This window comes from Herpailurus yagouaroundi, unplaced genomic scaffold (genome assembly GCF_014898765.1).
Source record: "Herpailurus yagouaroundi ecotype Mexico unplaced genomic scaffold, PumYag 197, whole genome shotgun sequence".
Taxonomy (NCBI): Eukaryota; Metazoa; Chordata; class Mammalia; order Carnivora; family Felidae; genus Herpailurus; species Herpailurus yagouaroundi.
The window spans coordinates 9,368,316-9,394,461 of record NW_024412428.1 but is presented as its reverse complement, the minus strand read 5'-3'; the positions used below and the strand labels follow the sequence as shown (position 1 = coordinate 9,394,461).

At 48.2% G+C, this 26,146-nt stretch overlaps 1 protein-coding gene across 3 annotated transcripts in view; it reads right to left on the bottom strand.

Annotated features, from left to right (window-relative positions):
• Nucleotides 1–14,097: 14,097 nt before the first annotated feature.
• ALOX5AP (arachidonate 5-lipoxygenase activating protein) overlaps nucleotides 14,098–26,146 on the bottom strand; it is a 28,681-nt gene continuing 16,632 nt past the window's right edge. Inside the window, exons 5-6 of one of the 3 annotated variants that reach the window (XM_040448135.1) lie at nucleotides 22,106–22,187; nucleotides 14,098–14,772 (exon numbers count right to left, since the gene is read on the bottom strand). In XM_040448135.1, the coding sequence (XP_040304069.1) occupies nucleotides 14,683–14,772; nucleotides 22,106–22,187 (172 nt within the window). In that variant the 3' untranslated portion in view covers nucleotides 14,098–14,682. Of the gene's footprint in view, nucleotides 14,773–14,984; nucleotides 15,474–21,463; nucleotides 21,677–22,105; nucleotides 22,188–26,146 lie in introns of those variants that run through there. The other 2 variants (XM_040448137.1, XM_040448136.1) reach the window with 2 other exon arrangements.

The window sequence follows — 26,146 nt, the reverse complement described above, 5'->3', positions numbered from 1 at the left end:
TATTCCTAGGAGCCATGGGAGAAAGTTCTAGAAGCAAAAGGAATCTAACCTCGCCCCCTTTCCCCCACACTGATCACATGACAAGTTTGCAGTAAAACCTCCGAGAGAAAAGGCAAGAGGGCTCAAGGGGTAAGGCAATCACCATCCTGGGTCGGGAGGTTTGGTCTGAGACAGCTAACACCACATGCTGGCTGGTGTTATGATGCCTCGTGTTAGTAACAAGATTCGGAGCTGCATCTAAGCATCACATTGTGCCAAAACCTCCATCATAATCACCCTCATTGGCCACGTGTTTTACTTGTCACTGTCCCCCCACTGGTGTCCCTATTTTAAGGCTTGCCTCACGGCAGGCCATGCTCAACCCAGCAGCAGCCAGAGGGATCTTTGTAAAATGTCATTCTCCCATTTTAAGCCTTCCCACGATTCCCAGCCCTCTAAAAAATATATCCACACCCCTTGGTGCGGGCTACAATGCTCATGACTCGACCTCTCTGACCTCACTTTCTTCTCCTACTCTCCCCAACGGCATTCACCCCACCCTACCAACACTGGCCCGCCTTCTTCTCCTCAAACACACCAAGCCTGATCCCTGCTCAAGGCTCTGCATGAACTGGTTACTGTGTTTGAAAAATTCTTGCCCTCGGTGTTTGGCTGGCTGCTGCCTTTTGTCATTCAGGTAACAGCTTAAAATTGCCTTGGAGAGCAGCTTTTCGAGATCATGAAACCTAAAGTAATTCCCTCCCCCATCCCTCCCCCTCTCCTCACCCTATTTTATTTTATTTTTATCATCACACTTACCACTAGCTCATAATTTGTTATTTATCTGTTTATTGTCTGTGTCCTCAAAATAAAATGTAAATTCCAGGAGGACAGAGATCTTATTTGTCCTACTCAACCCATATCCCCAGTGCCCAGAACGGCATGTAGGCTGTCACTCTATGAGTCTTGCAGAAACTGTTTCAAAGCTTTGTCGTATCACCAGGCACCAGATTCTTCTGAAGGCAGCATCATGAAGAAATCCTCATGAAGACAGCATATACACAGACTGATAATGCTAGTGAATATTGATCCAGGGCTTACCACATGCCTAAGCACTTGACATGTATAATTAATTCCCCTAATTCTCACCATAGCTCTAGGAATTCTGTTATACACTATCCCATTTTACAGACAAAAGCCTGGAGCGCAGGCGGAAAAAGTAACTTGCCCATGACCACACCGGGGTAAGGAGTTGCCTGGATGTACCCAGGGAGTCCACCTCCAAACTGTAGGAACCGTTCACTGAGCTGTGCTGCTAACCCCAAATAAACCCAAATCCTGGGACATAAATGGGGCGGAGTCCAAGCTAGTTTCTGAAAGATATTCCCCGTGAGGCTTTTGGTTGTCCGTGTTGGTTTGTTTCATCTGTAGAGTTTCGGTCATATATTCAACGTTAGGAAGAAGGAGAACCAATCGTGATTTGGCAAGAATTACAAGAGAGTGAAAGACAGAAGAGGATGAAGGCCATGAAGGCCTCAATAAACCAGTGTCTTCTGCGTCTCACCCATCCATCCATTTGTCTCTGACTCAACACACGTGTTTTGACCACCTAACCACTGCCGGGCGCTACTCTAGGCACATTTGTCCATCAAGAGGCAGTAAGGTCGAGAAATATGGAGCACCCAGGAATAGAACCATGCTGCTTTATAGGTCCATGAGGGGTCTGGGAGCAGGGTATTCGAGGCAGTGGGGGCAGCAAGTGTAGAGGCCCTCAGGCAGGAACACGCCTGGCATATCTGGAAGACTAGGAAGGAGTGGATCTGAGACGGAGAGAGCAGTGGTGACGGACGAGGTCAGAGGAGAAGAGAGAGGCCTTACGGGTGTTGTAAGGTATTTGAATTTTACTCTGAGTGGATGGGAAGCAATGATTTGACTCATCGTGTTTAAAGAATCACTCCGGCTGCTCAGACACCATGGGGTCCCCGCAGAAAGCCGAAGACCAGCTATGGTGGTGGTTCTGCCCCCTAGTGGACATTTGACAACGTCTGGAGACGTTTTTGGCTGTCACAACTTGAGGCGGAAGGGGCGAGTGCAACTGGAATCCAGTGGGGAGAGGCCAGGGATGCATGCTGGCCTCCTACAGCGCACACAAAGCCCCCACAACAGAATTACCCAGCCCAGAACGTCAGTAGCGCTGAGGTTGGGAAATCCAGAGTCAGGGAATTACTACAATAATCTAGGCAAGAACCAAGCACCTACGATGTGCCAGGCAACGCACCGGGAACTGAAGATACCACAACGAACAAAACGGACGAGGTGGGCACCCTCACAGAGCTCCCCTTGAAGTGATGGCGGAAGCTGAGAACAGAGCAGAGATTGGCAGGGGGGTAAGGACGGTCAGATTTTTTTTTTTTTTTTTTTGTATGTCTGTTGAAGGTAACACTGACAGAGTTTGCTCAGAACTGGATGTGCAGAAAGCAGAGTCAGACTTGACTCCAAGGCTTTGTCCCAAGCAATTAGTACAGATCTTCCATGGGTTGAAATGACGACCCCTGGAGGAGAAAGTGACTTGGGGGCAGGAGCAAGGGGGGGTTCTGTTTTGGATGTATGACGTAGACAAGTGGGCAACTGGATATTTTAGTCTGGAGGTTTGAAAACAAACAAAAGGCCTGGAGATGAAAAAAAATAAGAGAGAGAATCTTAGAAATTGGCAAATGTAAAGAAGAATACTCAGGGATTCAGTTTAAATGTAAGAACACATCTGAGAGATCCTCCCCCCCCCAAGCCCAAACTCTCCGCCGTGGGGGAGCTTGGGGAGGAACCAGCAAAGAAGGTTGAGTTAGGAAGATAAGCAGGCATGCAGAGTCGTGTCAGAAGCCAAAGGGAGAAAGTGTTTCAGGAGAAGAGAGTGGTCAAACCATGCGAGGTAAGGGGTCCCATGCAAGGAAGGAAATCTAAATACCACCCATTGACATTTTCTAACACTATGAATTGTTCTGGTGAGGCCATCACGAAACTTGGCCTGCCCATCATTGCCTTATCTGTTCAGTCTCTTCCAGGATAATTACTGAGCATGTATCCTGACCGATAAATTAAACTGGATCTCACATAAGGCGCAAAAATGATAAATGCGTAGTTTCTGTCCTCATGAAGCTTTTTCTGCTAGAGAAAACACAACATCCCCCAAAATTTCTGTCACATCAAAAGAAGGAGTTAATCCATCCGTACTCATTGGGTATCTACTAAACTCAGCACTCTCCTTATGGTTAAAAATATACAAGGGAGGAAAAATAAATAAATAAATAAAATAAAATAAAATAAAAAATAAATAAATAAATAAAAATATACAAAGGAGGGGCGCCCGGGTGGCTCAGTCAGTTTAAGCATCCGACTTCAGCTCAGGTCCTGAGCTCACGGTCTGTGAGTTCGAGCCCCACGTCGGGCTCTGTGCTGACAGCTCAGAGCCTGGAGCCTCCTTCGGATTCTGTGTCTCCCTCTCTCTCTGCCCTTCCCCTGCTCATGCTCTGTCTCTCTCAAAAATAAAAATAAAATAAAATAAAATATATACAAGAGAAGGGAGCCTGGGTGGCTCACTCGGTTAAGCACCCAGCTCTTGATTTCGGCTCAGGTCATGATCTCGTATTTGATGGTTTCAAGCCTTGCATCAGGCGAGGGATCTGTGCTGACAGTGGGGAGCCTGCTTCGGATTCTCTCCCTCTCTTTCTGCCCTTCCCCCACTTGCATGTGCTCTCTCCAAATAAATAAATAAACTCTCTGTCTCTCTCTCTATATATGCACACATATATATGAGTGTGTGTGTGTATATATATATATATATATACATTTATACATGAGAAATGAGAAATGTACAACAAAGGCATTTGTCTCACGGAATTTATAGTGCAGTAGAGGAAACTGAGACTGGGGTAAACACAAATGAAATATTTAGAGAAGAAATAGAGGCAAATGCCCTAGGTGTCTGAGGAGGGAGGAAACCATTCATATTAAAAAGCCTCTCTTTCCTGAGCCCCAGCCTGAAATGCTTCCCCTTTGCGGTGGTTCACATAGGCGTGGGGGATGGGAGTGGCACGGAAGGCGGCCATCAGGCAAGAAGATGTAAATAAATCAGCATCTGACCATGACAGCCTCTGAGAAAGTGGCCCCAAAGCACACCGGCCACCCGCTGCCAGTCAGAGGAGACTTTTTCTAGGTGCTCAGCCTCATGATTAAGCATCTGCTGGGACCGGTGGTGTGAGTGGAATCGGGGCCAACCAACGCGGAGCTATCTTGGTGTCTCTTCCTATTCATTAGCTCCCAGCTGTTACTTCCCCAGAAGTAACCAGATAAAAGAGGTTTTGCATTTGAAATGTTGAGGCTTTGGAAAAATCAATTTCCACACCAATTTCTCCCTCAGTCTGATATAGTAACCCAAAATACTTCTCAATTTTGCATACCCAAACATTACAGTGGGAAGTTCATGAATTTCTGCATAATATAACCCAATCCTCATATTAGACTGAGCCGAGCTTCGGTGCTCCCTGGAACTTTTTGTGTAAGGGGCAAATGAGCCTCAAAGGACAATCAAGGATTTGCCTCTTTTAGCCTCATTTCTGGAGTACGGACGGGCTGGGCGGTAAAGGAGCGGATTGCTGGGCACTTGTAAGCAGAATATGCTTCAAGTTACTGCACAAGTTAGATGCCTTTTTCTATATCAATTCAAACAATTTTTAAGATAACTGTGTATGACCAGAGTAGAGAAGGGATAAGAGAAACCGTATATTCTCTTTTTGTACGAATTCCTGAAATACTATTTCACTACAGCTCAAAATAGCTCGGAAGGAAGATTGAAGGACAAATTGTTTCAAGAAAATATCTACTTCCTCTATCTCCCCCCCGCCTCTTCTTTTTCAAATCAGTTTGCCTTAGCAACAGTACGATATTTCAATGATCCGTTCTGTCAACACCCCACCAAAGCCAAAGGAAACATGATCATTTCACTTTGGTCCAGATAAATACGGGGAGTAGATTATCTTTTCAAACAGCAAAGGACCATAGAGTTAGAAATTACCTCTAAAGTCTGGAAGGCTTGTAAGGCCATTATCAGGAAAATGCCTTAAAGTCTCTTGTCTTTAGCAGAGAAACAACTTTAAACAATTTTAAACATATTTTTATTTTTCACAGTGTGGAGCCATCCTGTTCTCTTTGAGCCCAATCCTAAATTGGAAAATTCAGAAAAGTCAATCATAAATACAAAAGATCAATTGATTTCTTATGAACGTGAGTTTTCTTACCTGACATGCTTTCCATAAATTAGGATAATGTGGCTGTGTTTTTAGATTCAAAGACCCGGTTCAGTATGTCTATCCGCGGAAGAGAAAATGAAACATCTACCTCGTGCATCCATTAGGAAGATGGACTTATGACAGGCAGCTGTCAGGCAAGGCGTCTGGATTCTGATGGTGCTGGTTTAGATCGTGGGGCTGAAAGTCGTCAAGAATCCATTGAAAGTCATAGAAACTTACCACAGCCCTTCCCCACCCTCCATCCCCAGAAACATCATGTAAGATATGGCTGCCCACACATCCACAATCCTGGGTTTTTGAGCTTCCCCACCTCCAAGGTCCAGACCTGGATCCCACGTCCATGAGTTTCAAGCTGTCCGACCTGGGTCAAATGACTTGTTCTCTTTAAGGTTCACGTTCGCTTTCCCCCTTTGTACAATGGGCATGGAATAATGACACCTGCCTCATCGGTTTGTTCCGAAGGTTAAATGAGTAGATACATCTGAATCCCTTGGCACAGTCTCACCCATCATGACAGCTGGTTATTATGTGTTATTTTCATGCTTGGGCCGTGAGGTCAAGATTTCCTGGTCAAAAAGAATAATATAGGTGCTTTACAGTTTACTGCTACCATTTTTTAAAAATCCATATTACAGTTTTATGGAATAACAAACAGTTCAACGTATGGGTTTATTTTACAATGTTCCTAATTTACTTTAAAATAGTTGGACATTGAGCATGAGAACATGAGTTTGTATTACTGGAAGTCTCAACTCTAGGGGCATTTAGTAGCCCCCTTAGAAATTCAGGGGCGGGTGGCGCGCCTGGGTGGCGCGCCCGGGTGGCTCAGTCGATTAAGCGTCCGACTTCAGCTCAGGTCATAATCTCATGGTTCATGAGTTGAAGCCCCGCAGCCGGCTCTGTGCTGACAGCTCGGAGCCTGGAACCTGCTTCAGATTCTTTGTCTCCTCCTGTCTGCCCCTCTCCCGCTTGTGCTCTCTGTCTCTCAAAAATAAATACATGCAGGGAAAAAAAAAGGAAAAGAAAAGAAAGAAATTCAGGGGCAATAGAGAAATTCAGCCTCGAAACGTATTACATCAGAAAGCCATCAGCTCTTCTGATCTCAATCACCACTTGAGGCTTTAAAACTCAGAATAGTGAGTATCAGAAGAGAGTTTAAGTGTTTATTTTTTTTTTAAATGTTTTTATTTATTTATTTTTGAGACAGAGAGAGAACATGAGCAGGAGAGGGGCAGAGAGGGAGGGAGACACAGAATCGGAAGCAGGCTCCAGGCTCTGAGCTGTCAGCCCAGAGCCTGACGAGGGGCTGGAACCCAAGGAGTGTGAGATCATGACCTGAGTTGAAGTCGGACGGTCAACCGACTAAGCTCACCCAGGTGCCCCTGTTTATTTATTTTTGAGACAGTGCAAGAGAGGGAGGAGCAGAGAGAGAGGGGGAAAGAGGATACAAAACGGGCTCTGTGCTGAGAGCAGAGAGCCCGACATGGGGCTCAAACTCACGAACCGTGAGATCAGGATCTGAGCCAAAGTTGGAGGCTTAACTGACTGAGCCGCCCAGGCGCCCCCATGAGAAGTGAGTTTCTGTTGGCCAAAAGAGAGGCTTGCTGGTTTACATGATGAATGTCAAAAATGGGCTCTCAGTGTTCAAATTAAACGTATTCATATTTTGAGGACTGGGTAAATATTGGGCAGGTGCTCCCCAGCCCAGGTGTGAACGGGCCGTAGGAATCCAGTGAGGCCTGAGACCATGTCCTTAGGGACGGCATCTGACTCAAAAGAAGCTTTTGGACGAGAGGAATCCCCGAGCTCCCAGTTATATGAACTGTCCCAGGCCTGCTTTCTAAAGGGAGGTTTGTTTAATAAAAGATCTATATTTGTGGCCAAATATGGCCTGAGAATTGCTTCCTTGATAACAAGATAATGAGGCTGAGGACATAGCTAACTCTCACCCACCTTCGATGCCCCAGTGCCATTATATGCCCCAAATTACCCACGAGTCGTGGTTGGACCTTTTGGATAAGGTCAGTTGACAATGACCTTAAAAAGAGGTAGACTTAGAAGCCTGGGTGGCTCAGTCAGTTTGAACATCGAACTCTTGATTTCAGCTCAGGTCATGATCCCAGGGTCGTGGGATCGAGCCCCACGTTGGGCTCTGTGTTGAGCGTGAAACCTGCTTAAAATTCTCCCTCTCTCTCTCTCTCTCTCTCTCCCTCTACCCCCTCCCCATGCTCTCTCTCTCTAAAATATAAATAAATAAATAAATAAATAAATAAATAATAGACTTGAACTTGGATCCGGGATCTGCTCCTTGCCAGCTCTTTAACCTTGGGGCAAAAGTCCACAAGTGAGAAAGTAATAAAAGCATGGTCATGGTTATTATTAAGTGCTTAGCAATTCTTACTTCTCCTAATTATAAGTGGCCTTTCAGTGTCCCTTGATTTTCATTTTTCTTGATGTCTTACACAGAACTGTAAGTCAAAACTGTTCACTCTTATGCGTCTGTAACCTCTGTTGCTCCGCTGAGTCCTCGACCTCTCTGGCTGCTTACTGTCCCCTTAGAATAAATGTTCCTCAAGGGTGATCTTGTCTCTCTTTGTCACTGTCGATGCCCAGCCCCTAGCCCTAGGCCTGGGATATGGTAGGGGCACTCTGGGAATTTAATTACAGGCTGATTCTCTTCTCCCCCAGACTCAAAACCCAGAATTCTCTTTTACTCTCCTTCTTTCCTTGCTTCCATGCAACCAGTCATGCTCCCTCTTACTTATTCAAAATGTTACATCTTCTACTCGCTTCTCCATCTTAGTCCAGGCCCCATCTTGCATTTAAACCATTGAAATTTTCACCTACCAATGATCTCCAGCGCGTTCCTCCTCCCCCATCTAGATATTTCCTTTCCTCGGCTATCTTCAGTAAAGCTGCCAGGTTTTTCTATGAAAATCCTGCTTTGCACAAGGCATCATTCTCTTAAAAACAAAAACAAACACTTTCAACAACCCTCAACTGAGAGCATCCAAATCCCACAGGCTGGGCGGCACTGCAGAGTCCGCGACCTTAACCCGTGGACCTTCCTTTTGGGCGATCTTTCACTCCAGTCAAAATGGTTTACTCATGATCTGCTGTTGATCCCTGTGTTCACAGTCTAGCATCTCTCAAACCTTCCTACCAGTCTCCCCAAATCACAGAGGAGGTTGACCCAAGTACACAGTGGGAGACGTGACTTTCAAGCCTTGTGTTTTATATGAAAAGCCATATCTATCTTGCATATATCTGTCAGTGGTAAGAGCTTTTCTGATGGGATGCTTTAAAATGCTTCCAACAGAGGGGCACCTGGGTGGCTCTGTAGGTTAAGCGTCAGACTCTTGATTTTGGCTCAGGTCACGATCTCACAGCTTGTGAGTTCGAGTTCTGAGTCGGGCTCTGTGCTGGCAGTGCGGAGCCAGCCCGGGATTCTCTCCCTCTCCTTCTCTCTCTTCCCCTCCCCAGCTTCTGCTTGCTTTCTCTCTTAAAATAAATAAGTAAACTTGAAAAAAAGGAGGAATATAAGTAACAAGTAATGGCTACTTTTTAAATTAATTCGTTAGCACTTTATCAAAGTCAGAGATTTATTTGACTTGTTTCATAGTAACACACTAGTTAAGAATCCCTCACTGAAGTAATGCGGAACATTCTAGAAGAGTACCCACGCAACTCTTGACTTTCTGGCGGCCCACTTCCTTTCTTTGCCTGGCCTCCCCCCATTTAATTCCTCAATAACAGCCTCACGACAGGGAAGAGTGAAGGTAGTGATCTCAGGAAAGGAAGGGCTTTGAAACAAAGGATTATGATGAGAGTAGGTTCAGGCATTAACTATGTTTTCTGTTGTCCTCATTAACCTAGGTGATTGAGAGACAGAGAGAAAGGATGTGTCAGCTGAATCACAAAATGTTATTGTGGGTTTTGTCCTCTCTGTAGGCGCGAACGAATCACACACACACACACACACACACACACAGCTCCCCAACCCCACTGCCAATAAGGCCTTTTGCTGACGGAAGTTACAAGAATCATCCCACTTCACGGTCAATAGCATCAGCTAGCACTCTTTTCACACCAGCTGAAGCATTGGTAAATTTGAATATAATTGAGGTGAGGGAGGGAGGCTGTGTGCCCAGTGGGCGCGGCTCTTGGGCTCCAGGTGAGAATAGACGTTTCCAGACAGTTGCTGTGGCCGCATTCTGGTTGCCATCGTGTTGACGTCGAGGAAGCAAACATACACGTAGGGAAGGAAGTCATCTTGCACCAAAGGTTCAGTCTTCTGTCTTGTTCATTGGCTGAGAAGTCATTTATTAGTCTGAATTCTGTGAAGGCTTATATTTCATTTTGTTTATGCAGTGGCTTCTAGTCCATTTTTGCAAGTCTTCAACTATGAAGGCCAATTTCCGTTAAAAATTGTTTCTAAAAATTATCATAAGAGAGACAGAGTGGTTGCTTTCCTACAGATAGACCTTCTGATATGCTTGAAGCCTGCGCTGACTTCTTTTAGGCAAGTTCGAGTGCGCCCATTTGCAGGGCTGCAGGAAATTCAAACGCGTGTGCTCCGTGCAGACCTTCTGCGCTCCCTATCAGCACGGCATCTAAGTGCTTAGGCAAGGATAACGAGAAGAAAAGGAGGATAAACTTCTCCCGGGACTCTGGTCTATTGGTGTGCCAAGCCAAATTTTTAATTTGGAGAGCAATTCTGCAGAAAATGAACAGAAACTGCTATCTAAACATTTTAATAAGAATAAGCCCCCAAGCCAATATGCAATCGAGTGCACTGCTTTCTAGTAATTTCATTTATACAACAGCTCCCACAAGCTGTTTCTCTCTCCATATTCAGATAACCCTCGCCTCTAGGGTGACCGTAAAAATGATATTTTAATAATGTGCCACATCTGTGATCAGAAATACTTAATGAAACACTCTCGTGATCATATGGTAACAAGCTTCAAAGAACTATTTCCAGATTCAGACAGGACCAGTTTGCTTCTTGTGGTAACTTTCATCGGCACATTTTTCAATATTGTCTGCAAGAAATCATCCCTGAAGATAAGTGCGCAGGGTGGGGACCAGCACTTATTTCAGCTGTGAGGCTTGCTGGCTCCCGTAGAACTTCTAGATCAATAGGAACATAATGTGAGCTGTATATGTAATTTAAATTTTCCAGTAGTCAGATTAAGAAAAGTACAAAGAAACAGGTGAAATTAATTCTAGTAATACATTTTACTTAACACCTACAGCCACAAGAGTATCATTGCAACGTGTGATCCATACAAAAACATTATAAATGAGATACTTTACATTTTTGGTATTAAATCTTTGAAATCTGGCGTGCACTCCACATTTACAGCACATCTCAGTTTAGAGGAGCCATCTTTCAAGGGCTAGTAGCCGCCATATTGGGTGGTACAGCTGTAGAACGAAAAGCTTCTGGAAGAGTGGTCTTCAACTATCTGCATCAGGAAAATCCAGAGAATCTTAATAAGAATGTGAATTCCTGGGCCCAATCCCTAACCTACCAGATCATATCTCTGGGGGTGGTGCTGAGGGATTTCCATTTTCTAATGGGTCCCCTAGCTGGAGTTTGGCTTACTCAAATTTAAGATCATCTGTAAGGCTCCCTGTCCTGAATTTGCTCACAGCCCTTTAGCCATCACCACTGCAACCTACCTCCCAGTCACTTAAGCCAGTAGACACAATCATCCAACCCAGTCCATTCTTCCATTGACTCATGCTGTATGTCTGGAGCACTGATTATCTGCCTAGCACTGTTCTAGGCCATGGGAATAGAGGGATGAGCAACACAGACAAAATCCCTGCCCTTTGGAAGCTTCTATCCTAGGGCAGGAGACATACAATGGACAAGTAGGGGACTAAATAAGTGATCTAACTTCAGGCGACAGAGAAGAAAAAGTAAAACAAGGGTAGGAGATGGAGGGCGGGGCAGAGGAGGAATTGCACTTCTATGTAGACTCCGCACTGGTCTTGGAGGGCTCTGTGAGGAGGTGACCACTGGCAGACTCTGAGCACAAGGAGGGAGGGAGCCACAGAGCACCTGGGGGAGGAGCCCCGCATTACAGCCGGCAGCAGGAGGGCCAGAGGGGCTGATGCCCAGTGAGCCAAGGCGGGCAGCTCGAAGAGGAACACGGCCACCAACCGCAGACGCCCTGGAAGGCCACCTCAAGGCACTTGGGGTTTATCCTAAGAGTGATAAAAATGCCCTGGCAGGTTTCAAGCGAGGGCATGTGATGTAACACCCAATGGAGGTGGCTACGGAAATGGTCCAGGAGAGACATAACGTCGGCTCAGGCAACGGGGACAGCCAGTCAGGGACATTCTTATGAAAATAGCGTATTTTAGTCAAAATGGAAGGGGAGGGTGGGGTTCATTTCTTGTTTGTCTCAGCTTCATCTGTTCTATCACTGCACTGTTTCCCACAGGGGATAGAAAAGGTTATGAATGAACTTTCCCTGCTCCTAAGGAATTGGGAGAGACCCCAGCCTCCTTCCTAGTAGAATTCTCACCCAAATGTTCACACGTGCACGAGCACACACACACACACACACACACACACACACACACTCCACCCTGCTTCTGCCCAGAAGACCCATAATCTCACCATCCATCCCGCTCCCTTTGGCTCCTCTGAGACTGGAAGGTAAGCTGGGTAGTCAGAATCCTAAAATGACTCACCCTTCTGTATCATCTGCCCCCCGCCTCGAGGGTGAGCAGGGCCTAGATTGTAATCTCACTAAGTTGCATTATAAGGTAAAAGTGAAGGGGTTTTGCAATGTCACTGTGGTGCCAAAGCAGTTGATTTTAAGTTCATCAAAGGTGAGCTTGACCTGGGTGGGCCTGGCCTAATCAGGAGAACCTTATAAAAGTGGGTCTAGAGGTCAGAGATGAAAAAGGCACCAATGTTGCTCTCCTGTTGGCCTTAAAGAGGTAAAAATGCCATGTTGTGCAGAATCCCATGTGTCAGGGAAGGGGCTACCAGGAGCTGAGGGCTTTTCTTCTGGAGTGGCAAAGAACCGAGTTCTGCCTACAACCAGTGAGCCTGAAGAGAATGCCAAGCCTCAGTGGAGATTGCATCCCAGGCCGACATGTTGATTATGGCCTGCTGAGACCCTGAACAGAGGACCCAGCTCAAGCATATGACCTCTGACCCAATGAAACGGTGAGGTGGCAACGTATGGGGTGATAATCAACTAAGGTTGTGGGAGTTTCTTATGCAGCAATAGGAAATGAATCAAACAACGTAACGATAATAAATATAATAAGTATAGCAATACCAGATGATAATATTCAGCACGTATTATATGCTAAAATTTTTCAATTGCTTTCTCTCTTTATAGCAACCCCATATTTTGACGCTATTATTATCCCAATTTAATAAATGCAAAACTGGAGGCTTGGGGGGAAGTCACAGAATGGAGGGGGTGACAGGGCAAGGGTTGAGCCCAGGCCTGGAACTCTGAAGACAGAGTCTGACCACTAGGCAGGGTCACCTCCGACCAGACAGCAGTTCTGCCCCGAGACCCTCTTCTTCATAACAGTCAAGTCTCCTCTACCTGCACCTCAACCCCTGAGTGCCCTCAGTCGTGGACTCTCCACCCAAGCCAGAGTCCGCAGAGCCTCTGATGGGCCATGACGTCATTTCCTGTCTTTGCACTCTGGAGGTCCCATGGTCAGTTCGGACGGTGCGGCCTCTGCGAGCTAAGGGGTCCCCAGGCTCCCCCGAGCATATCCTGGCCCAGCTCGCCCTTAGAGCAACCCACTCATCTTGGTTTTCCCAGGACTGTCCCAGTTTTAAAACCGAAAGCGTCTCCTCCCAGGAAATCTCTTAGTCCCAGGCAAACATGGATGCCTGGTCACCTTGTTGCCCTCCACACCAAGCCAGGCTGAGGTGGCCCCTGGAGCCCCCTCCACCTTGCGGTCTGCGAAGCCCTTTCCTTCCCACTGCCCACTAGGACATTTGGGTCCTGGTCTCTACAGAGAGCTAAGAGCGGAAGCAACTCTGCTGGAGCCATGGGCACGGAGAAGCTTCTGCTGGTTGGGGTTTGGCCAGAAGACCCCAAGCGGGGCTTTAGTCTGGACCATCAGATAGGCCTAGGAAACCATGCCCACATGGGGGTTTTCCCGCGAATTGAGAAATCTGCTTGCCTTGGGCATCGCATGCGAAGCACCTTGATCCAGACGTCACACACGCCGGATTCCATGTTTCATTCCCTCCACGCCCCAAGCAGGCAACTCCGAGAAAACTGGGGAGCTGTGGCCCCTGGATTTGTCTCATTCTGCCTAAGACTGTGACCATCATGAGACTCAGCGGGGGTAGCAGGGACTCATTCATCGCTGTTCACCTCAGCCGAGAGCTCAGTCCTCAGGAGTTGCTGGCTTCTCTCTGTCGGGAGTCCTGGACCTTTGACCACACCCAGCTATTATCTAAATTGTGACAAGGGACACCGTGTGTGTGTGTGTGTGTGTGTGTGTGTGACAGTTGGTTGCACCACCGTGAATCCATCCTCAATATGGGAAATGGCTCACTCTACAGACATATTTTATTAAATACTGCTAGCCAGTGATTTATAAACTCATTCATTCATTTATTCATTTGTTCAACCAATACCTGGGGGCCCCACAATGGACCCGGCATTATCCTAGGCTCTGACACTGAGTTACGGCATGTTTCGTTTTGTTTTGTTTTAAATGTTCATTTCCGAAAGAGAGCACACAAGCAAGGGAGGGGCAGAGAGACAGGGGGACAGAGGATCTGAAGTGGGCTCCCTCACTGACAGCAGTGAGCCCGATACGGGGCTCGAATTTACGAACCGCAAGATCATGACCCGACGCTCAACCTACTGAGCCACCCAGGCGCCCCACAGCACATTTTAAACTGAGATGATATGATGGGTGCTGGGCACGATGCTAGCACATAAATATACCAACCTAATCCTCATGGGGTGTGCGAAGGATTCTTAAGGAAGTCAACAAAAGATCCTTCAGGAAGTCTGTCTAAGGAAGGATAGTGTGGGGGGCGGGGGTTTGTTTTCGTTTTTGCTTTTGCATTTCTCCACAATTAATCCCATTAAAACATCGAAAGAAAACATCTTAATCTCCTAAAACACCCCAACTGTCCCCTACCATATATCACTTTGCAGGACGTCTGTTTGAGTTCCGAACTAGCTTGAGGCAGGATGCCTGCGATGTGACAGTCTCCGAGCTCGGCACAGGAAAAGCAAAATAGATGGGACATCAGGGATATCCAAGAGCTAATGATTTAGTGGGACGGGGCGACACGCGCTAATAAACATCTTTCCATTGTAATATGGATTTGCTGCGGTTGAGATGTTCAGAGGGTGCTGTGGGAGGTCAGAGGGCAACACTAGACCAACCGGGAGATGGGAAAGGCTTCCCAGAAAGGCCACGCTCTGGCTGTGTCTCTTCGGGTTCTGTGCTGAGTGCCATTTATTTGCTGCAAATAATACATGAAAACATAAACACAGAGTAAAACTCACCCCCAAATCGCTCCAGCCCACGATAATCCTACTTGACATTTTGGTGAATGCCTTCCAGGCACGCCTGCGTGTAAGGACAGTGTATTTTCTATTATCGTCGTCGAGGTTGACGAAAACCGACTAGGTGTTCAAATGTAGCAAGAAACCCACAAAAAAACTCGACCCCCAGCCTGAAACGTGTCTCTGCGCTTTATTTGAGGAAAACATAAATGTGGTCACAGAACATCTTCGGGAAGCGGGGTAACTCAGGAAACCTACAGAACTACCGAACGGGTCTGAGTAAGAGATACGGGGCCACTGCCATTCTCAAGGGCGGGGGAGCGGACACTAAGTTATTTTCTTCCGGGGAAAGCAAGGTTAACTCAAGCTGCGGAGCCCCAGATGGTCATTCGATTTACAGCTGTCTAAAGAGGAGCTCTATCTTTCCAAGGGCTGAGTTATGATGACTTTAGGTATCGATCAGATGGAAATGCCGACCCTGTATTCGGCGGAGAGTCAGGGGATGAGGAGTAGAGGGGAGACGGTGGTGGTTACTGTCTTTATGTAGTTTTCGAAGTCACTTCCGAAAAAGAAGATGAGATAATAGTTGAAGATTCCGGCAAGGGACATGAGGAACAGGAACAGTATGATTCGCTTCCCAAATATGTAGCCCGGTGTGCTGGAAAAGAGAGAAAACGGTAGAAGCGGCAACTGAGATGGGCTTAACAAAGAACGTCACCAATTTGAGACACAAGGGGTTTCGATTATAGTTCCTTTCACTCAGGCATGCTCCACTGACTTCCTATGAAGAATGGAAGGGTCTCTGCTACTGTTAGTCACTGAACGTATTTCAGAACCAAGCTACGAGAGCCGAGACCCCAAACCCCATCATCGTTAGGGCTCTGCTCTACAGCTTCTCTGCGTTCCCCCAGTGTCCTTCTGAACCCTGAGGGCGTGAAGGCAGTGGGTGCTGTCGGTCGGTCGTCAGGCCTTCTGACCTGGGATCAGGAACCCCAGTGACTCGTTCCAACCCTTTCTGCAGCCGCTCTGCCCCAGAAGTGCCTGCGAAGCAGTGCTGGCCGCTGTGTCTCACCCAGGACTGAAGTGCCTCTCCGAGACAGGGGCTGGTTTCACGAACCAGTGAGGCTGATGGAATCTAAAAGGTGCTCCAGGATCCGAGGGTTCAATCTATCCTCCTGAGGCTGCTTGGGAATGAGCCATGTTCACACTAATGAAAGCTGGACCCCTAGCAGCGGAAGACAGGCTCTTACATTTTAAGCGAATGGAGGTGGGGCAGAGATGTTTTAGTACATTCATATTCTTCTCTCAAAGGCTCTAAATCCTCCGCTGCTTAGGCAAGTCATCAGCTGGGGTCAGGAGGCAGCTCCCCAGTGATAGGTGACCACCTAATTGTGCACAGCGGCTGCCCTGGCTTCCCTCTGAACGATCCTTTTGTGACCGCTGTGGCCGGATCCAACCCGGGTAGCGCTAGTGCGTTTGGAAAGTCCAGCCAAATGGCTCGTTAAGGCTGTTAGTCACGACCCAGTGAGGGGACCCTTTGGCAATCATGGCTGTTCAACGAGAACAGCCAACTCAGCTAAACAGGTGCGTCAGTGCTGCTGAGCATTATGGTTTTTGACATAATCAAGAGAGAGAGCAGAATTTGGCATCCCCAGGCTCGACGTTAGAAATTTTATCTTTTTGAAATGGACCCCAAAGCTTCATCACGGAACTCCTAACTTGCCTATGTCAAGGGTCTGAAAAACGTTCAGCGGTGCGACTATTTCCTTGCTACTCAAAGTGTGGGCCGCGGACCGGCAGTGTCGGCATCCACCGGGGGCTGGTTAAGGAATGCAGAATCGCAGGTCCCTCTCTGGATTCAGCGGATCCAAATCTGCGTTTTGACAAGTCCCTCCGTGACTCACGGGCCATTAAAGTTTGAGAAACGTGGCTGGCCGACATTGTCCCTGCTCCTTGCCCCGTTCTGACCTGCTCTTCCGTCCTCGGTTCCCTGTTTACAGTCATGCTCACGAAGTGAGACCTCCTGTTTCTTTATTGGGGAGAAAAATAATATGCTCTCTAAAGGGAGCACGATGGGCTAAATTGTGTCCTCCCGCCCCCCCCCCCCCTTCATATGTTGAAATCCTAACCCCAATTCCTCAGGACATGACCGTGTTTAGAGACAGAATCTTTAAAGAGGTAATTAAGGTAAAAATGTTATCACCAGGGTGGACCCTGACTCAATATGGCTGGTGTCCTTTAAGAAGAGAAGATCTGAACACAGACCCACACAGAAGGAAGACACAGGGGAAAGACGGCCACCCGTGAGCCAAGGAGGGAGGTGTCAGAAGAAGCAAGGCAGCCAACACCTTGATCTCAGATTTCTACCCTCCGGAGACAATCAATCTCTGTTGTCTGAGCCACGCCGTCTGTGGTACTTGATTACAGTGGCCCTGGCGGACAAATACAGTCACCTGCTAATGCTGAGGAGAAAGTAACAGAGTCTAAGGACGGGCTATCTTTTAGCCAGAGAGAGAATGGAGGGTTCGGGGAAATTAACTTGTGAAAAGTCAAATATTGTGGTGGCTCAGATTTATCACAGGAATGAGGCCGCCATATGCTCATTACCGAAACAAGAAAAAGCGATCTGCAAAGCTGTTTCGGAATGTGCTCGAGATAAATCTGCGGTGAAGGGTGAAATGGCAGCGCCTGCTGCTGAAACAGTGGTGTTCTCGACTTCGGGGCAGCATTTTTCAAAGGCCTCAAGGCATCCCGCCCCCGAGGAGCCGGCTGTGTGGTGCCTTAACTCTTCCCGGACCGTGCGAAGGGCGTGGAAGGCAAGGGTTCAGCGCGTGCCCACCACCCGCAGGGCTGAGTGTGAACGGGGGTCCCCACCTCGGGCACTTCGGGAGCCTCAGTTTGAAATCTGTCCAGCCTGGCGGTGGGCGCGGTGGGGGCAGAAGGAAGGGCCGGGGTGGGGGGCCCGCGGGACACGTCCTGCATAATTAGACTGAAACCCAAGGCATCTCTATGATTGTCTCTGGAAGCTGATGCACAGTTCTCTCTAAATGGGGCGGGGAAGGTCAGAATTAAGCGAAGCATCTGAGGGACAGGCATTTTATATCTGTGACTTTGTGAGGTATTGGTAACCCATTATCCAGGTGGGGAAACTGAGAAGAGACGGGTTGAATGATGTGCCTAAGGGCACACAGCCAGGAAGAGGCAAAGTGGGAATTCAAACCTGTCTGGGTGAGGCCAGAGTCCTGCTCTGTCTACCTTCCCGAGGGCTCCTTTGGAGACTAGGATTTTGTTGTTACGTTTCGAAATAAATGTATCCCCCCTCTCTTACACACACACACAGCATCAAACCTACGTGAACACATCAAAAAGGCATTATGACAGGGGCACCCGGGTGGCTCAGTCGGTTGAGCATCCAACTTCCGCCCAGGTCACAATCTCTCACCATGTGTGAGTTCGAGCCCCGCGTCGGGCTCTGTGCGGACAGCTCGGAGCCTGGAACCTGTTTCGGATTCTGTGTCTCCTTCTCTCTCTGCGCCCCCGCCCCCCAACTTGTGCTCTGTCTCTCCCTATCAAAAATAAATAAAATAAAATAAAAAATTCAAAAAGGCATTATGACAGACAATTCCCATCTCGAATGTGCCTAAAACTTCGAGGAGGAGGAGGTGTGGTGTGAGGTGTAGCTGGGGTCAGGCACCAGGACCCCTGAGCTCCAGCCCCCGCTCCCTGCTGTGTGGCCTTGGGCAAGTCGCTGACCCTCCCCCGCCTCACATAAAAATATATACAAAATGTGGGTGGAAGAAAAAAAACTGCATGGTCCCATCTGGCCTTAAAATTCTGTTCTTTTCAGAAAGGAAATACCACTTTAAACCCGGTAACTTCTAAAGGGAATAAAAATTGTAAGGCCCACGAGAGCAAGATATTGTTCCTCTGCTCACCCACATATCTCCAATAAATCAGGCCCTCCAGAGATTTTTGTCAAATGAATCATTCTTAGAAAAGAGGCATGAACAGCCTTCAGTGATCCCCACACTGTGTGCAGAAGTTGTTAAAATGCATACTCCCAGGCTCCCACCCTAGAGATTCTGATTCGGTACATTCAGGGTGAGGCCCAGGAATGTCTATTTTTAACAAGCACCCCCAGGCAATTCTTGGTGCACTTGGTTGTTGGTTGGTGGGTTGCACTTTAGAAACACCAGCCTTGAGGGGCGCCTGGGTGGCTCAGTCGGTTAAGCGGCCGACTTCGGCTCAGGTCATGATCTCGCGGTCCGTGAGTTCGAGCCCCGCGTCGGGCTCTGTGCTGACAGTTCAGAGCCTGGAGTCTATGTCTCTTTCTCTCTCTGCCCTTCCCCTGTTCATGCTCTCTCTTTCTCTCTCTCTCTTTCAAAAATAAATAAACGTTTTTTTTTTTAAAGTCAAGTAAAGGTGGATGGTAAAAGGCAAGTAGTCTTGTAATATAATGCCAACCGCCACTGAGTTTGGGTCCCGATAGTAGCTTAGAATGAAAGGGGAAGAAACTAAAATTCATTTTTTTTTTTTTTTGAGAGTCAGACAGTGAGCGGGGGAGGGGCAGAGAGACAGAGGGAAAGAGAGTCTCTGGCGGGCTGCATGCTGTCAGGACAGAACCCAACACAGGGCTCGATCTCACGGCCCTGAGATCTGAGATCTGAGACCTGAGCTGAAATCAAGAGTCGGACGCTTAACCTGCTGAGCTACCCAGGCGCCCCTGAAATTCACGTGGTTTGAGATGCTACAAACTACCTAATCAAAACAGGGAGAAAAGTGTCAGGGAGTAGGATGTAGGGCTGAGAATGAGAGCCATGAGCTTCTAGGGGGGGACAAAGGTGGGGGCTCCAAAATTCCAGAAGGAAGACGCTTTGGTGGGGGAGACACATCAAGGAATGTCATGTCCACCCACTGCACCCAAAATGACACTAGAACTTCTGATGTGGATAGGGCCAAAGCAACTTCTGGGGAGGAGCAAAGATGGTTGACAGCCCCCGGGAGAAATTCCTGGAAGGGTCTCCCTGGGCAGTATCTTCCTCTACGGTGAGCCCAAGAACTGAAGCAGATCCCGAAGGCATTTGGCCATTAGAGCATCTGCAGGGAACAAGTGCGACGCGGCCCAGGGACGGAAGTGGGGATCCGAACGAGGGGGTCCACGGCGGAAGAGGGTATTAGCACATAGTTTCCAGAAGGCAGAATTGAAAATCCTCTTGGACCTAGCCATGGAGGCTCTCGGGGTTGCATCTACCTCAAACTATATGTCGGTCTAGATTAGGATTAGACATTTCATCCCATAGATGTCATTTCTCCTGATGCCAATAGCTCCGAACTCTGTGTTCAGAAGTATTGTGAGGCCGTGTTTGGTCTCGGCAGGAAGGAGCACCGTGATGGATGAGTACTGAAGACTGTGGGTGCGGGACAGGTGAGAAGGCTCTGAAGGTGCCACAGACAGGTGGTAAAGGGGCCAGTGGGATCTCACGGGGGAGACCAGGACAGGATTTAAGATGTTAGGCCAATTACATTTTAATGAGGTCCAGGGAAGTCTAGTATTTTTAAGATCTTAAGTCTAGATCTTATTATTTTTTGCCACCTCGGTTCATTCCCTAGCAGTGATTACCTTTAAAATGCAGAGAGCCTACGGGCAAATCAACAAATGTTGTCATGCTCCACAGATTGTCTTAGAATGAAAGCAACTTTAAGATCTCAGGCGAGAGGTGACAGGCGAAGAGAACAGTGACTGGGCCAGACCCCGGAGACTCTGCGGAGGAAGACAGAGATGCACGGGAGGCAGCCCAAGAGAGCAGAACCCCCTTATTTTACTGATAGACACCCCACCACCCCTCGCTTCTTGACAACAGGTGCTCTCCCGGGAAAAGGCGGAATAGAGGCTTTCCAGAGTGGAAGAGAATGAGGAATATCATTTATGAGAGTGTTGATAAGGGTAAGAGAGATAATGGAACTGTGGTTTTCAAGGGTAAATAAGAACCCCACTAGAGAGGAATGAATAGCAGACGAGCCCAGGAAAGAATCTCTGAGAGACGAGTCATTCTTCTCTTGGCTGCAGCTCGCCATCACCCCCCGGCCCCCAGCCATTTAGTTTCACAGGCTCCCAAGGTCCCCAGACAGAATGCTATCACCTGCCGACCTCCCGGGATGTCAATGCCTTTGTCACCGCTGCAGATGTTAACTAAACGGAGAGCCCATTAACCGCGAGAGGAGGGTGCTATCGTAAGAGACAGGGGGGGGGACGTGAAACTAGACAAGGGAGAAAAATGAAGGGGAGGGCTGGAGTCACCACTCGGGCAGGCGGCAGCCTCCCAGAACACACGCCTGGCTCCTGGAGCCCTGCCGGTACATTAAGAATTCGAAAGAAGTGGCAGCGCCTGGGTGGCTCAGTCAGTTAAGTGTCCGACTCTTGATTTCAGCTCAGGTCACGATCTCACGGTTCACGAGTTCAAGCCCCACATCGGGCTCTGCGCTGGCCACGCGGAGCCTGCTGGGGATTCTCTCTCGCCCTCTCCCTCTCTCTCTGCCCCACTGCTGCTCACTCTCTCTCTCTCTCTCTCTTTCTCTCAAAAAATAAATAAATAAATAAAATTCGAACAAGAATCCTGAGGAACTGGTGGCAGACTATAACATGTCTCCTGTAAGTATCCTCATTTATTTTATGGAAATCCGGATTTCCCAAACCGGGTGTAGCCAAAGTTATAGCTGCTGCTCTGGGGCTTTCCGTCTGGCAGCCTCCATCAGCAATGCAACGGGGACTCTATTCACAGGCTCCGTCCTCTGAGTGTTCGTGCGTCCTATTTTTGCAACATTCTTCCTGCTGGTCCCTGGAAAATCTGTTACTCAAGAGAACTGATCACAAGGTGCACGTTTTAGTTCTCATTTCTTTAGGCAAACAATGAAATGCTTCACTCACCGGAGGCCTTGGGAAGCCAGACCCAGAAAGTCAGACTCTGAAGGCTGGGAGTAGAGCAGGGGGCAGAGGGGGTGCGAGAAGGGTCAGCGGGCGGTGTGAAAGCATCCTTCGTGGGCCCGACGCCACGTGGAGGAATGTGTTACTGGGCGTAGGAATCAAGTCCCCCAGCGGTATTTGCCGAGCCCGCAAAGTTCAGGGGGAAAAGGGGGAGGGATACTATGGCCCTCACCCCCCAGCCGCGAGTGACACCCCCCGCCCCCGCCCAGAGCCTGAAATCTTGGGCAGAATATGGTGGTGAACGATCCCTCTTCTTGCTGGAAAAGCATGGCTCACACCCTGGTTCTTGAACAGTCCCAGTGGCCTACCTCTGAGTTCTCTCCCCCAGGTAGCCGACGAAGTATTTTTGCCTCACGAACAGGTACATCAGTCCAGCAAAGGCGGCGGGAACTAAGTGGAGAAAGGGAAACACCCGTGTGAGTTTCACAGATGCCAGAACATGCTAAGTTAGCATGGTATTCATCCAGTCATTATACAACGAATGTTGGTCACAAAATCTAGCAGAAGCCTCACGTGCTGGCAGCTGGGGCTGAGCTTCAGCAAACGCCCAGGGCTGGTAGAAACCTAGAACCTCGATGATAGTGGTGTTACTTTCTACGGGCGTCGTGGTACAGTTTACAAAGTGTTTTCCTGCCCATCATGTAATCTGAATCCTTCGCACATGACCCATATCATCTTTGCTTATTCGACATGTGAAAACTGGGGCTTCGGGGGTCAAAGGGCTTGTGTAAGACTGCCAGGTGGGATGGGTGGTGTGTGCGTTTGTGTGTATGTGTGCGTGTGTGTGTGTGTGTGTGTGTGTGTGTGTGTGTGTGATGCGGTCCGGGGCAGGGGATGGGGAACCAGACCCGGAACCCCAAGCCCAGCTCTAGGCTGGCTGTCTTAAAAGTATACCCTTCCCCTCTGGGCCACCAGGCAGTGCAATGCTCAACCTTTTCGGAAAAATTGCTGCCAATTCAGAAAACATCTCTAGAGAAGGAGATTCCTTTTGCTTTCTAGTCCCCTGAGGAGCACCCGTGAGCATCGGGAGTCCTGAACCTTGGATTTGAGAGTTAGAAAACCCAACCCCACAAGAACCATTTGGATCAGGAGCTAATACTTAACTCGTTCTACATCTGGACAAAGGGGTGATTGCAGCTTTCCTACCTCTCAGGAATAATTATGAGGGTGATATAAGTGATGGGTATAAAAGCACCCTGGAGACCTCCCAGCATTATTCAAATGCCAAATTAATTGTGTCGACAGAGTGCTTTTTATATGTCAGGCACTGCCCCCAGGCACTTTGGGTACTTGGGTCTCCAATCCTCCCAGCCCCCTGGTAAAGAGCGTATCACTGTCGCCATTGGGCAGATGAGGAAATTTAGGCTCAAGGAAGTCAGTTTGCCCAGCTGCACTTACCAGACCAAAAGACCCATGAGGACACACATCTTTGGCCAGCCATCATCTCTGTGCTTGGCATAGCGCCTGGCACGTAGTGGCTTTCAAAAATTATTTGTTAACTGAATTCATAAACGTCAAGTAAGCCAAAGAAAAGTGTTAAAAAGAAAACCACACACCCAAAATGGCATCAGTTAGGCCAAGTCCCCAAACCGGGCTTCTTATCTAACCTGATAGCAATTTCCATCTCCCTCCAAAATGCAGTCTTAATCTGTAGTCAGGAATTTTCTGATCCGAGCCAAGGCAGTCATGGGTCGCATGGGCCCTCTCCCATGTGGGGGATGGAAGGAAGGTGAGGTCTGCAGGATAAGGGCCCCTCCTCTCCTCTCTAAGGGAAAGAAACCTTGCCCGGAAAAATCCTTTTCTTTTGCTAACAACTTTCTTGCCTCACCCTCCTTCCTATAAAAACCTTCCATTTTGTACAACCGCTCTGCCTCCCTCCCTCCCTCCCCATCCCCCCCCACTTGCTAGATGGGATGCTGGATTCGTGAATCCTTTAATGAAGCCGATTAGGTCTTCAAATTTATTCGGTTGAATTTTATGTTTTAACAAGGTGGAATCTGAAACCAAGTTTGTATAATTTTAAAACCGTGTTACCACCACCAGTGCCATCAATAATCACATTTACTGGGCTTCTATTGTTAGGTTGAACTATATGAACTGCCATTTTTGTGGATCCTAAACTGTCAGGCATCAGCAGTTTTCTATGGTTCAGTGTGATATATGCCATGCACTATGTCAGGGACTTTATGCACAGTCTCTCAAGCACCCTGGGAACTCAATTATTCCTGCTTTACAAATGGGGAAACTGAGGCTTAGGAAGGATGATTGAAGAACAGCCCAGGGTCACAACACCAGCAATGAGTGTCCTCACAGTAGTCTCTAGGGATGCCTGAGTATCCCTAGGCATCTCTAGGGATGCCTGCGTATTTGATTAAGTATCTGACTCTTGATTTTGGCTCAGGTCATGATCTCACAGTTCGTGTGTTAGAGCCCTCCCATCAGGCTTTGTGCTGACTGCGCGGAGCCTGCTTGGGATTCTCTCTCTCTCTCCCTCTGTCTCTGCCCCTCCCCTGCTCATGCATGTGTGCTCTCTCTCTCTCTCTCTGTCCCTCTGTCTCTCAAAATAAAGAAAGAAAACACTTAAAAAATTAAAAAAAAAAAAAAGAACTGTCTCCAGTCTGTCAGTCCCCAGACCCTCCCATAATACTAGTGTTATGTGACAGGTAAGAAAACCAAAACACAAAAGAAACCACTTATGAAGTTCATGCTATTATCTGAAAGCCACGAAACTGTCACAATTCACAATCTGCCCTGAACAAAGTTTTTCCTGGTTTGTCCCATCTGGATGGCTCTGCTCTAACTTACCAGCACATCTCTCTCTCAACAGGAGCTAAACTGAACATGAGCTCACAAGAGTCAGGGGTGGAAAATGGCTGTGCTCATGCCTCGTGGACCCACCAGGCCGCCTGGAACAGTAGGAAAGGCACAGTGGGTTCGAATCTGGACTCGAAAATTCTGAGGTTTGAGCAAACCGCTTGTCCCTCTGGGACTCGGGCTCCTGCTCCTGTAAAGCGAAGAATCTGGGCGAGAATGATCTCTGAGGTTCCTTTTGACTAAACAATCCAGGAATTTACTATAGAGCATAAGAAATGACGATTACCAAAGCGGGTTTACTGACACTTTTGACCCCTAGCAATGCCAACAACTGTTTGGCAGAAAATGCATAGTTCCGGGGCTCTGAAACACCTTCACACTCCCTTTGTATTTATCTAGCTAGAACAACTCTAGATCCGCCTCTGTCGAGTATCATCTAGGACCTAAAAGGAATCGTAACTCCTCGTATAAGCATAGTTTGGCTTGATTTTTCAAGTGACGCCGGACACGTTTCTTATTTCACCCGGGATAGATAGTGGTAAATAAATAGTGAGTGATGACAGCCTTATGGAGCACAGGAGGAGGCCACATGCTGTCCCTGAAGGGGTTTCTGCTGCCATCCCTCACCTCTGTTCTCTGTCCCTGCGCCTGATTCCTTTCCTTCATGGCGCCTCTCACTCTCGGCAGCAATGTATCCATTCGCTTTTTTCCCTGTGGTTCGTCTCACCAAGTGCCATGTGCTCGGCCACTATGTCTTGTTATTTATCACTGTGTATCTAAGCACAGGGCTTGTCACGTAGGAGGTGCTCAAGGTCTATGCATCATATACGTGGATAATGCAGAAAAGCCCTGGTGCAAAATCCAGGACTTAGCGCCAGAGACCTGGGCTCCGTTTCTGGCTCTGTTATTCACCAGCTGAGTAACCTTGAGCCCTCATCTCCCCGAACCAAAGTGTTCTCCAGGCGAATAGAGGGAGGGGCGCCTGGGTGGCTCCGCGGGGTTAAGCGTCTGGCTCTCGGTTTGGGTTCAGAGCCTGTGTGGGACTCTCCCTCTCCCTCTCTCTCTCTGCCCCTCCCCCACTCGCTCTCTCCACCACTCTCAAAAAGAAATAAAGAAACTTAACAAAAAGATAACAGAGGGAGATAATACGCCCTCTACCTACTCCCTCAAGTGGGAGAAGAGGTAAGGATTAAAGAGTCCCTCGGGGGACACTTGTGGCCTTTTCTTTCTTTTTTTTTTTTTTCCAACGTTTTTATTTATTTTTGGGACAGAGAGAGACAGAGCACGAACGGGGGAGGGGCAGAGAGAGAGGGAGACACAGAATCGGAAACAGTCTCCAGGCTCTGAGCCGTCAGCCCAGAGCCCGACGCGGGGCTCGAACCCACGGACCGCGAGATCGTGACCTGGCTGAAGTCGGACACTTAACCGACTGCGCCCCCCCAGGCGCCCCACTTGTGGCCTTTTCTTACACACCCCCACGGGGGGCCACATTGTGGAAGCTGGCCAGGTCACGCCAGGCCCCCTCCCCCCCCCCC